General features: G+C 50.7%; 1 protein-coding gene across 6 annotated transcripts in view; it reads left to right on the forward strand.

Moving 5' to 3' along the window:
* NLRC5 (NLR family CARD domain containing 5) overlaps positions 1 to 10,066 on the forward strand; it is a 92,177-nt gene extending 82,111 nt beyond the window's left edge. For 4 of the 6 annotated variants that reach the window (XM_049864611.1, XM_049864610.1, XM_049864609.1 and 1 more), the window contains 10 exons: positions 592 to 675; positions 1,498 to 1,581; positions 1,913 to 1,996; positions 2,133 to 2,210; positions 2,945 to 3,028; positions 3,115 to 3,186; positions 3,459 to 3,542; positions 4,800 to 4,883; positions 5,206 to 5,289; positions 8,573 to 10,066. In XM_049864611.1, coding sequence (XP_049720568.1) covers positions 592 to 675; positions 1,498 to 1,581; positions 1,913 to 1,996; positions 2,133 to 2,210; positions 2,945 to 3,028; positions 3,115 to 3,186; positions 3,459 to 3,542; positions 4,800 to 4,883; positions 5,206 to 5,289; positions 8,573 to 8,684 — 850 coding nt within the window. In that variant the 3' untranslated portion in view covers positions 8,685 to 10,066. The remainder of the gene's footprint in view (positions 1 to 591; positions 676 to 1,497; positions 1,582 to 1,912; positions 1,997 to 2,132; positions 2,211 to 2,944; positions 3,029 to 3,114; positions 3,187 to 3,458; positions 3,543 to 4,799; positions 4,884 to 5,205; positions 5,290 to 8,572) is intronic. The other 2 variants (XM_049864612.1, XM_049864614.1) reach the window with 2 other exon arrangements.
* The last annotated feature ends 2,535 nt before the right edge of the window (positions 10,067 to 12,601 follow it).

Genomic DNA, 12,601 nt, shown 5'->3' on the forward strand with positions numbered 1-12,601 from the left:
CCACTTTTTTGCTTTGTTTTGTGTTTTTCCGCACACACAGAGGCAGGGCAAGGTCAGGGCACAGAGAAGACAATAAACTGGGTTTAAGGAAAAGCCTACCATGTGCACAGATGAGAACACTGTGAGCCCTGGAGAAATGATTTTCCGGAATTGTGGCATTCATATGAAGTTGGTATTCCTTTGGGCTGGCCTGACAGATCCCCAGCACGGAAGCTGCAGTACAAGCCTGGCCAAACCGAACAGTATGGAGACAGCCCTTGGCATTCAGTGAATTGGTCTGCTCGCAGGCCAGGGACTCTGGGCTTTCGTCTCTACCTGGCCAGTCACAGCTCCTCTGCAGGCCTCGGTTTTCTCACCTGGACACTGAGGACAGTCATTCTCTCCCTGCTCATCATTCCCCCTTTCGAAAAAAAAATAAATAAATAATTTTTTTTTTTTCCCCTCCCTTCTACCCCCTCCAAATTTTTGTGACTGGCACCTGAGTTCCTGAATGGGAAAAGGCTTTGCAAACTGTAGAGTTCTTAGTACAGCCCCTGCAAAGACCTCTAAGCTGCTGACTCAAGCCCCTTGGCCTGTTCCCCACTTCTCCAGCCTGAGCAGGAATGGCATTGATGATGTCGGCTGCTGCCACCTTTCTGAAGCTCTCAGAGATGTCACCAGCTTGAAGGAACTGGAGTGAGTTGTCTGCCCCTCCTGCAAACCCAAAACAACCTTGGCAGGGTGGAGGGAGGGAAAGGTGATAAAAGCAAGGCCAACTTGAGTGCACTGTTCTCGGTCTCATTTCCCTTCCACACCCACTTGCAGACTGTGCAAAAGCCCAGGTCTGGAACCTTGGGAGACCCAAGGTAGGATGTGCAGGTATCTGTTGTAGCAAGATGGATTTAGATCAAACCTCAGGGAGAGCATCACACACAGAGGACGAGAACTGGGAGTCTTCCACTAAAACAGAGTGGTGGGACTCTCTCAGTGAGAACTGAGGCCTTTCTCTAGCCCTCAGCCTCCCCTGCTGTCTTAGTTACCTCTTGCTGCTGTAACACAAACCCTGGAAATAGGTGGCTCTAAAAGAACAGGAATTGATTTTCTCACAGTTCTGGGGGTAAAAGCCTAAATCAGGGTCTCGACCTGATCAATTCCTTGCATGTCGGTAACCCCGGGCATTCCTCAGTTCCTTGGCTGGTAAATAATCCTCATGTGGGGCCTGTCTTCTCCCGTATGCGTGTGTCTGTGTCTAACTGGCTCTTTTACCAACTCAGAAGTGATTAGATTCAGAACCCACCCTCCACTGGAATTACCTCATTAACATAACAAAAAGAAAACCTTGTTTCCAAGCAGGATCACAGGCGCAGAGGCCAGGATTTCAACATGTATTTGCTGGGGGGTGGTGGCGGGGTGGTGTCACAACGTACCCACACACTTTCCATTTGGCCTGTGAGTGTGGGCAAGATGGAGTGGAAGGCAGGCTGATGGTCCTCATTCTCCTGCTGTTCTCTCCCCAAGCTTGAGCCACAACCAGATTGGAGACACTGGTGCCCAGCTCTTAGCTGCTGTCCTGCCCAGGCTGCCTGAGCTCAGGAAGCTAGAGTGAGTCTCATCCTTATCAATGGGGGCCCACACTGGCCACACAGGGTCCTTGGACCCACCTGCCCCCTGGCTTAGGCTGCCAGGGAAGTTCCTCTCTCCCCCAGCCTCCAGTGTTCAGGCAGTAGGGCTGGGTAACCTGCTGGCCCAGCCCCTATCCTGACTGTGGAACCTTAAACAGCCCAGACCCTGTTCCTCTCAGGCCTTGGTGGCTCATCAGGCTGTGAAGGTGCAGTGGGGTTTGTCTTTTAGGGTCCCTGCAGCTGGGGTGGCAATCCCAGCAGATGTGGCAGGGGTGGGGGGGCAAAGGATCTAATGTCCATGCTTCCTTCAGCCTCTCAGCTAATGGCATCAGCCCGGCGGGGGGAGTGCAGTTGGCTGAGTCTCTCAGCCTCTGCAGGCACCTTGAGGAGCTGAGGTGAGTGTCTGCCTGGTTGGGCTGCCCTCTGCCTCTGTGTCCTGCGGGCCCTATGTCCCTCCTCTCCCCTGTGGGTACAGGGCATGGGCCCTGAGCGGCTAGCCCAGGGCTCATTACTCACCCCCTCTTCTTCCAGGCTTGGGTGCAATGCCCTAGGGGATCTCACAGCCAAGGTGCTGGCTCACAGTCTGCCCCTACAGCTGAGGGTCCTGCGGTGAGTGTCCCCCTGATTACAGTGCACACAGAGCTGCACCCCACCAAGTCAAAACCCCCATCAACTGAGCTGGCCCTGCCTTGGGTCAAACTGTGGCCTGTCCTGGGCATGGCTGCCCCTTTCCCAGAGACAAGAGCACTGGCCTGGAAGTCAGGAGACCTGGCCTTGTCCTGGCACTGCCACCAACTCCCTGCGTGTCCTTGGCCAAGCCCCTGCCCCTTCTGAGCCTCAGTTTTTCCATTTGTAAAATGTAGCAGTCTCCTCTCAGCCTGTCTGTGAGCCAGTCTTGGAGGGTGAATGAGGAATGTCAGCAAAGGGCTGTGCCAGAGAAAAGCATCAAGCAGCATGGCCCAGTAGTTTACAGTTTATATCCATGGTCTCATTTGAGCTTCACAGCAGCCCTTGGGGCCAGAATTTCTATTTGTTCCATTTTCCAGGCAAGGACACTAAGGCTAGGAGAGGTGTTGAGAGCTTCCCTTCATGTGTTAACATGAAAGAACCAAGCCTTGAACTTGAGACCTTAGGCCCCAAAGCCAGGGACCTTGGCACCCACCCAGGTCCTATGTGGACAGGGAGGGGTCTTGGGTGTCAGTTACCCTCACCTGTGCTAGCTTTGCCCAGAGACCGCCTAAAGCTGGATGGTAAAGTCTGAGACAAGGCTGAGGGTGGGGGATCAGGGATGCCCCCACTTACGTGGTTCCCCACACTCTTCTCACCCGCTGCTCTTACCCCAGCCTGCCCTCCAGCCGCCTGGGCCCAGAGGGGGCACTGAGCCTTGGCTGGGCCCTGAATGGACATCCACAGATAGAAGAGATCAGGTGAGTGGGGGCACAGAAACTGGGCAGAGGGACAGGCCAGCAAGCATCCCAGGTTTCCCCTCACTGGTGTCTCCCCCACCCTGCAGCTTGGCAGAGAACAGCCTGACCGGAGGGCTCCCGCAGTTCTCTAAGGGGCTCCCACTGCTCAGGCAGATTGAGTAAGTAGCTTCTCTAACAGCCTGGGGACCCAGCACCTCCTCATCTTGGGATGGGCGTGGGCAACCTTGGTCTGACTAAGCCTGACACTTGGAGAGGCTTTGAAGTGACAGGGGTCTCAGGCGGCTGGAGACAGCGGCACAAAGGGGGCGCTTTCCTAAGATTCCTGCCTAGACCTGCTGCTTGGGTCCCTCCTGCCCTTACTGCAGGGCAGGAAACAGGGTACTGCCCCCGACTCAGAGGCTCTCCATTCAGTCCCCTTCTCTGTCCCCAGCCTGATTTCGTGTGAGATTGACAACCAGACTGCCAAGCACCTCGCTGCCAGCTTCGTGCTCTGCCCAGCCCTGGAAGAAATCCTGTGAGTTATTAGAAAAGCCCTGAGCTGGAAGAGGGGTATCTGGGATGTTGGCCCCAGCTCACGGTGTGGCCTGGGGCTGGTCCCTTCCTCTTGGGCCAGTTTCCCCACCTCTAAATGGGGAAGATCTTTCTTGCCCAAGCCTCCTCTAAGGAAGTTGGAACACCTGAGCTGTGGACCATGTTGGACAAAGCCATTTAGCCCCTCCTGACCTGTTCCCCCATCTGTGGGGTGGGTGGGAGGGGAGGTGAGCCAGACAGCCCCTAGGGTCTCTGTGTCCCTGACCTTCCCTTTGGGAAGTGACTGGGTAGACCACCTTGCCTGGTTCATGAACCACCTCTTTGTAGTAAAGAGAGGCTGAATCCAGCAGGCCGCAAACCTTCCCTCTGGCTGTGCCTGGCTCCCTCTTGGCAATCAAAGGTGCTCAGAACTTGGGACTGCTCAGTGCTGCCTCGGAGGTTAACTAGACTGCCATGAACTAGCCTGCGACCCTAACCAGGGCTGGAAGAAAATACTATTTCCTAAAGTACAGGACACCTTGTTTACACAGGGATGTTAGGTTTTCATCCTTCTCACTACACCAGGGAGAAAGTCTCAGATTGGTGCTAACTCCCCTTTAACACCTAATACTGGTGATTCTTCCTTTTTAACAAACCAGGAGCAGGTCACAGGCTAAGTACCTTAGGAAGTTCCTTAGATTCCAGGTAGAAGTTCATACTGTTGTTTACATTGTATTTATCCTTGTGAGTATTCTTCTATTTAGGGTTGTTAGCACACTGTTTCCATTGACAGTAGTGATAAATGTTTCCTTCTAAGATTAATATCTTAAAAAAAAGTGGGGCAAAGGGAGTCAACTTAAAGAAAAATAAAATTAAAATAGTAGTACAGGAGATGTACAAATGTGGCAAAAATTGGGATGATGGCATGTGCTTGGTGAAAGTTTGCTGATGGTGTTGTTTCTGCGGACCACATGTCCTGAACTCCAGACCAAGCTTGGGACTCTAGCGACACAGCCAGCTGCTAAGATGTCTGGGTTCTTGAAGGAGGATTGGCTGGGGAAAGGGGGAGAGAAGGGAAGGAGCCATCTGTTCCCTGGAAAGTCTTCAGGAGACGACTCACGAGCACCCCATCAGGAAGCCCCTCTCGCACCTGCACAGCATCCCTCCGTTGGCCCCCAGGCCTCCCCACCCCCACCCCATTGCCTTGTCTCCACCCCTCACTACTGTCCTGCCACTGACCTTGGGAACCCCTGCTCTGTAGGCTGTCTTGGAATCTCCTTGAAGATGAGGCGGCTGCTGAGCTGGCCCAGGTCCTGCCAAAAATGGGTCGGCTGAAGAGAGTGGAGTATGCTGGGCGCATCCTGGGAAGCCAGTGGGGTGGGAGGGCTGATGCGGGCCCGCATCTTGGGGAAGGCCCCCCAGGAAGAATTCCTTGAGTTGTGCACTCTGGCCATCTCCAAGCCCCTGCTAAGCTTAGTTCTCCTTGTGGTCTAGCCTTCAGCCCTCCTGCTGCACCTACCACGAGTCCACTGTTGTCTAGTGGGTCCTCTGAGAAGTGGGGGAGCCTGTGTCACCCCATCTTGACCTGGGGAAGGGACACAGAGAATCCTCTCCCCCAGCCTCATACCAGTCTTTTTCTTTTCCTGCCTCCATTATCCACCGGGAAGCCTGGAGAAGAATTGGATCACAGCCTATGGAGCCTGCCTCCTGGCTGACGGGCTGGCCAAGGGGCCTGGCATCCAAGTCATCCGGTAACAGGGGCTTGCGGGGGCAGGGATGGTGGGCAGGTTGCCATGTCAACCTCCACAATCTAAAGGGACTCCCCATAGGAGGAGGGAAGACCTAAGATGAGGATTTGCAAAGGAGACTTGGCCCACTCCAACAAGAATTTGGCAGCAAGCAGACCTGGATCAAATCCCAACTCTACCATTTACCAATTGTGTAACTTTGCAACAGTAGCTCAACCTCTCTGACCTTCAATTTCATCATCTGTAAAACGAGGATGATGATAGTACCTATCTCAGAGGGTATAGAGCATATAAAGTGCTGTCTTAGTTATCTAATGCTGCTATAACAGAAATGCCATAAATGGGTGGCTTTAACAAACAGGAATTTATTTCCTCACAGTTTAGGAGGCTAGAAGTCCAAATTCAGGGTGCCAGCTCTAGGGGAAGGCTTTTTCTCTCTGTTGGCTCTAGGGGAAGGCCCTTGTCTCTTCTGAGCCTCTGCTCCTGGGCGATCTTTGTGTGGCTTGGCATCTCTCTTCCCCCAGCTTTACTTGCTAGCTTGTGTTTAATCACTTTTGTATCTCAAAAGAGATTGACTCAAGATACACCCTACACTAATCCCATCTCATTAACACAACAAAGACCACTCATTCCCAAATGGAATTATAACACAGGCATAGACATTAGAATTTACAACACATATTTGGGGGGGGCACAGTTCAACCCATAACATTTCACCCTTTGGCCCCCAAAAATTCATGTCCTTGCCACATGCAAAACACATTCACCCCATCACATCATCCCAAAAGTCTTAAATAAACTCCAAGTCCCAAATCTCATCTTCTGAATCATCTAAACCAAATATGGGTGAGACATTAGGCATATTCCATCCTGGGGTGAAACTCCTCTTCATCTGTGAACCTGTGAAATCTAGACTACAGGTTATCTCTTCCAAAATACAGTGGTGGAACAGGTACAGAGGTAGACATTTCCACTACAAATGGGAGGAATTGGAGGGAAAGAAGGGATTAACAGGCACCAAGCAAGTCTAAAACCCAGCAGAACAGTTTACATTAGCTCTCGTGGCTTGAAAATAATCCTCTGTTCCCTGAGACCATCTGGGCAATGGCCCTACCCTGCAGACTCTGGGTGCTGGCCACACCCCCTGGATTCTAAGTAGAGGCCCCTTGGCCCTGGGCTTCAGTCTTCCAGGCCCATGGGATGGCAACTCGGCCCCCTTGGCTTTAGGTGGCCCCATTCTCCAGTCCATATAAGTGGCAACCCTACCCCTTTGACCCCGTTCTTATGCCCCTCAGGCATGGCAGCCCTGCTCCCTCAGCTTTGGGCAACAGCCCCACACTCCAGAATAGAGTTGGTAAAGATTCAACTCTTTGAAACCTAAGAGGCTGTGGCCCCACTCTTTGAGATCCAGAAAATTGTGGCCCCACCCTTTGAAACCTAAGAGGCTGTGGCCCCACTCTTTGAGATCCAGAAAATTGTGGCCCCACCCTTTGAAACTGAAAAGGCCTTGCTTCCTTTGCTCCTTCCAATGGTTTGCTGATCTCTGAGCTGCTTCAGGAATGGTCTTTTTCTTGTCTTAGAGGACAACAGATGTAGCTTCTTTGGCCTATTTCCTGCCTGTAGAATTCCAAGAGGCAAATAGTTTTCTTTCCTTTTGTCCTGTCTCTGACCCCCTAAATCTAAGCTGATGTATTTTCTGTTACAGTAGTTGGTTGGATCCATCAGTCACAGGCTTAATCTCTTTAACAGAAGATTGTGTAACCATGTCCTTGGTGAAATTTCTAGGACACATGTCCTGTTTTCATTTTGCACAGTTCGTTTTTAAGTCCATCTCTTTCCTCTCACATTTTACTATAAGTGGCAAGGAGAAACTATGCAGCCCCTTTAAGATCTAGAAATATCATCAGCCAGATATCCAAGTTCATCTTTTACAAGTTCTACCTTCTACCAAACATTTTGACATAATTCAGACAAGTTCTTTGCCACTGCAAAAAAAGCATCACCCTTCCTCCATTGCCCAATTGCATGTTCATCATTGTCTTTTAAAGCCTCACCAGAGATACATTTAATGTCCACTTTTCTAGCAACACTCTGTTGCTGGTGCCATACATATTCTCTTAAACAATAGAGACTTTCTCTATGGCTCTCCTCATTTCCCTCTGGGCTCTTCATCAGAATTGCCTTTGACATCCATAATTGTACCAACAGTCTCTTCAAGGCACCTTTTACTATTAAAAAAAAAATTATTAGGCAACTTAAAATTCTTCCAGCCTCTACCCATTACCCAATTCCAGAACCACTTCCACACTTTAGGTATCTGTTAGGGCAACACCTCACTCTTCTGGTACCAAATTCTGTCTTAGTTATCTAGTGCTGCTATAACAGAAATACCAGAAATGGGTGGCTTTAACAAACAGAAATTTATTTTCTCACAATTTAGGAGGCTAGAAGTCCAAATTCAGGGTGCCAGCTCTAGGGGAAGGCTTTCTTTCTGTTGGTTCTGGAGTAAGCCCTTGTGTCTTCTGAGTTTTTGTTCCTGGGGAATCTTCCTGTGGCTTGGCATCTCTCTTCCTGCAACTCTACTTGCTAGTTTGTGTTTAGTCTATTTTGTATCTTAAAAGAGATCCACTGAAGATACACCCTGCACTAATCCTGTTTCATTAACATAACAAAGACAACCCATTCCCAAATGGGATTATAACACAGGCATAGAGGTTAGGATTTACGTCACGTATCTGAGGGGGACACAGTTCAATCCATAACAAGCACGGAGCCCAATGCCTGGCACATAGTAAGCACTTAAAATGGTAGCTATAATTGGGACCACCAAGTACAGTTGAATAGGTTGTGCAGTGCACAAAGGCATTGTATCTAAGGGGGTACCATTCACATAGTTGACATGATAGATTTCTAACAAATGGTAATAAAGTGACTTATTCTATCAAAACCATTTTGTTATGACAACTTTGAACAGATGCACATAAAGTGTCTTGAAGAAAGGGAGCTTTTTCCTTATTTGCACAAGTGTGTTATATTAACATGAACCTGGCTGAAATTATTAGCTCCAGGAGGAGACGACTGAGTAGGAGAGGCCTCGAGGTGGGCGTGGGGGACACCATCTTCCTAAGGCAGCCATGCTGGCCTAATACTTGCCTCTGCCAGTAACTCGGGCACGGCTTCTCCCCCCTGGGCCTCAGTCTACTCATCTGTAAATGGGACACAGGGCAGAGACAAGAGGATGAGTGAGTGGCTCCTGGTGCTGAGTGTCTGTCTCTGTGCCCTGCAGCCTCTGGAATAACCCCATCCCTCCTGACATGGCCCAGCGTCTGCAGAGCCAGGAGCCCAGGCTGGACTTCGCCTTCTTCGAAGACAAGCCCCAGACCCTTCAGAGTACTTGATGGCCCCCTCAAAACCCTTGGGATACAGCCAAGTAATGTCAACTCCCAGGCACCAGGGCAGAGGGCTCAGAAGGACCCTCAGCTTGGTGCCCCTCCACCTGCCCCAAGAGGGGACATTTTTTGGGGACCAGGAGCCTTGTATGGCCAAAGGAGTGTCCCATGTCATGTCGACATGTATTACCAGCTGGGAACAGGTGGCATGATGGGGGTGCCATAATGTGATGCATGACACTGAGGCTCACATGTGGCAGAGTATGACCTCTTGATATGTGGCAATACATGGGACTTGTGGCACACAGCACAGAACATGTATGACACGTGTGGCCAATGGCATAGGTCCTAGTACCATACATGGGAGGACACACAATTGGTGGTGTATACTTAAGGAACCCTGGTGGCTCAGTGGTTAAATGTTTGGCTGTTAACTGAAAGGTTGCCAGTTCAAACCCATCAGCCACTCCACAGGAGAAAGATATGGCAGTCTGCCTCTGTAAAGATTACAGCCTTGGAAACCCTGTGGAGCAATTCTATTTAAGGAGCCCTGATGGCTCAGTGGTTAAGCACGTGGCTGCTCACTGAAAGGTTGGTGGTTTGAGCCCACAGGCTATTCTGCAGGAGAAAGATGTGGCAGCCTGCTTTCATAAAGATTCCCACAAACACTGATTACAGCCTAGGAAACCCTATGGGGCAGTTCTACTTTGTCCTATAGGGTCACTATGAATCAAAATTGACTCGGTGGCATGCAACAACATGATACCTGTCAAACGTCCATGTCATATGACACATGTCAGGACCAGAAGCCCTCAGGCTGGTCCAGTTTACTAATTTATTGCTTTTTTTTAAGAAACCAAGTATGTATTTAGAGACTGTTACTAATTTGTTACTGTTTTTAGAAACCAAGCATTTCTAGAGCAGCTGAACCATGGAAAGTCTTCCTCCCAGGGCTGGGAGGGAGAGGTGTCCAAGCACTGACCAGCCCGGCAGCCCCCTCCAGGCCTAACCAAGACTCAGCCATGAGGCTTCTGGGCGATCCTCTCCCAGCCTCCAGCCTCAGCTTCCCCATCCATAAACTGGACATCCGCCTTAAATGCTGGTTTCCCAGGACTTTGGGCTCAGGTCCAGGTAGAGCTAGCCTGACCTTGGGAATGGACAGGCATGGTCTGACCTGTGTGAGGGATGAGCCCAGGTCTAGGAGTCCAGGGGATGGGCATTGCCACGACAATCAGGCAGGACCACTGGGTCCAGCCACTACCTCAGCAGGATCCGGGAGGCCCCTAGGGGTTGCATATGTTGCACAGTGTTCTTGTTACTTCCAAGGGGGCAAAGGGTGGCCCTGCTACACTTGAAGCCAAGCTCAACTAATAAACGTGGGTGATCTCTCAGCCTCTAGTCTGAACCTGATGTTTCCTGCCTCCTCCACTCAGGCAGGAAGGGATCCACCCCCTGCCCCAGGACTGGAGAGCAGGGCAGACTGTGGAGAGTGGGCTGAGAGGAGCACTGGCTGGGGGTCAGGAGACAGGATCCAAGGACCACCCCTGTTTCCGTATGATCCTGTGCTTTTGGGCAAGTCGCCTCCTCCCTCTGGATCTCACCTGCAACATGAATGTGTTATAGAAGCTCAGGGGTGTTTGAAACATTTTGTGTTTGACTTGCCTAGTATTTAAACTCTTGTTAAAATTGGGAGCTTTTACCTAAAAACCCAAATCTTCAGCTTCTTTTAAGTGTGAGTTCTGTATTCCCAACCAACAGTAACCCACTGGAGTTGCATAATAACTGCACACATGGAACTACATCCTTCGGTTTGCCACAGACCTCACTACTCCCTATTGTATTGCCCCTCCCCCACCTCCCTCTTTTAGCTTCTTGCCTGGCACTTGTGGGAGCGGCATGTGGCACGTTAGGAACGTGGTTTTGGAAGTCAGACAGGTGTAGAGTGAAATGCGACTTGACCCCTTACTACCTGTCCTTGCAGGCAGAAACTGTTTCTGTGTGGGGGTTAATAAGAGCTACGCACAGGACTGTTGGAGTGTGTTCAGGGTATCTGGTATGAAGTGGGTACTCCTTAAATGCTATTTCCCTTCCCCTTTTAGGGTTGAATATCTTATGAGGTGGGGAGATGTTCGAAATGGCAGGAGAACAGCATCCTGTCTCCCTCACCTGCCACTGGGCAGAGAATTAAACCAGTTGTTCTCAGGCGCACCTTACTCCTGAGCTGTGCTCCGTTGTGAAAATCGGGGCTGGGAGAATGCAGTTACCAGTAAGCACCACTGGAGGGCAAGCTAGACCACTGGCAATTCCTGAGATGCTTCCTTCACCAAGGGATCCAGAAGGAAGTTACAAGGTGATGCTAGGGGTTGTTCACACCTGGCCCGGTAGCCTGGGATGTCCTGGCTTATTAGTGGCTCTGCCTGGATGGGTCGGCCTCTCCACGTTGTCCCCGGCCCCCTACCAAGCATGAGGAGAAAGTCCTCTGGCCAAGTGCCAACCACCTACACCCCACACAGGGACACCCTTATCATGCCAGCGCTGGTGCACACCTGGCACTGAGTGGGGCCATCACCCTGGTCATGGGGGGAGGAGGGTTGGGCAGGCAGAGGATTCAAGAAGTTTACCCGGAAACCCTGGGTCCTAAATTCTGTCTCCTCTTCCTGAGGCATGATGCCAGGGTGACCACAAGCCCCTCAGTGTGCACCTTCACCCCAAGGGGGCGTGTGGTGCCTCCTTCTCCTTGCCCAAGACTGGGGGACAAGGCCCTCGAAGCCTGAAGGTGCCTCGACTGGGGGGTCATGGTTGAGGAACAAACAGCACCAGCCAGAAGCGCCAGGCCAGAGAAAGACACACACAGTATTTTCATTCTTTGCTGTTTATTCATTTTGCTTTTCCTTCAGCTCTGCCCAAATTCACTCCAAAAGCCTTTCAGCCGCTCTCCTGAAATAAACCACAGAGTTGCCAGCACTGCAGAGCAGCTGGGCCCACCTCAAGTTGGCATGAAATCACCTTGTCCTTTTTATTAAGAAACTTTTCCTACTACCAGCCTGTTTGGAGACCTTGACTATTTTTCTTTCCAGTACTAATCGAGTCCAGTCTCCCTGCCTCCTCCCTCCCAAAATTAGCCTCAGTCTGAATATATACTTGAAAACGAATAAACAAACTTGAAGAAAAATAAGGCTATGTGCCAGTAAGCAGTAGAATCAAAATGGCCCCCCCAGTTCTGCACAGGAGCCTTCTCAGCAAGTCTGTGATCAGGCTGATAAGTACCCATGTCTATCTGCAAGGCTGGGATAAGCTCATTTTGCTACTTTGTTACTTGGCCACTATCCTATGGTTTTGCAGGGTGAACGTCCACCTTTCTGGTGGGACTCACAGAATCTCCCTCCCTGTCCCTGCACACCAGGCTCCGAGTCTTCTCAGATTGTCTCCTCTGTCCTGAAATTTATGTTCCAGGCCAGAAGTCCACTGTAAAATTAGTTACAGAAACTGCAATGTGTATCGACTCATCTGGGGATCTTGTTAACATGCAGGTTCTTATTCAGCGGGTCTGGGGTGGGGCCTGGGATTCTTCTCTTCTAAGAAGCCCCGGTGACGTTGATGCTATGGAACCATGGTCTGCGCTTTGCTTAGCGAGACTCTATAGCCCAGTGAGCCCTTCTCAGCCCTGACTGCACATCAGAATCACCTGGGGAGCTTTTAAAACTGCCTCTTTTTAAATAATGGAGCCCTGGTGGCACTGTGGTTAAAGCGCTCACTGGCTAGCCAAAAGGTTGGCGGTTCGAACCCACCAGCTGCTGCTCAGGAGAAAGATGATGCAATCTGCTTCCATAGAGATTTACAGCCTTGGAAGCCCTATGGGGCAGTTCTACTCTGTCCTAGAGAGTCGCTGTGGGTGGCGATCGACTTCACAGCAGTGAGTTTTAGTG

The sequence above is a fragment of the Elephas maximus genome, chromosome 21 (genome assembly GCF_024166365.1).
Source record: "Elephas maximus indicus isolate mEleMax1 chromosome 21, mEleMax1 primary haplotype, whole genome shotgun sequence".
Taxonomy (NCBI): Eukaryota; Metazoa; Chordata; class Mammalia; order Proboscidea; family Elephantidae; genus Elephas; species Elephas maximus.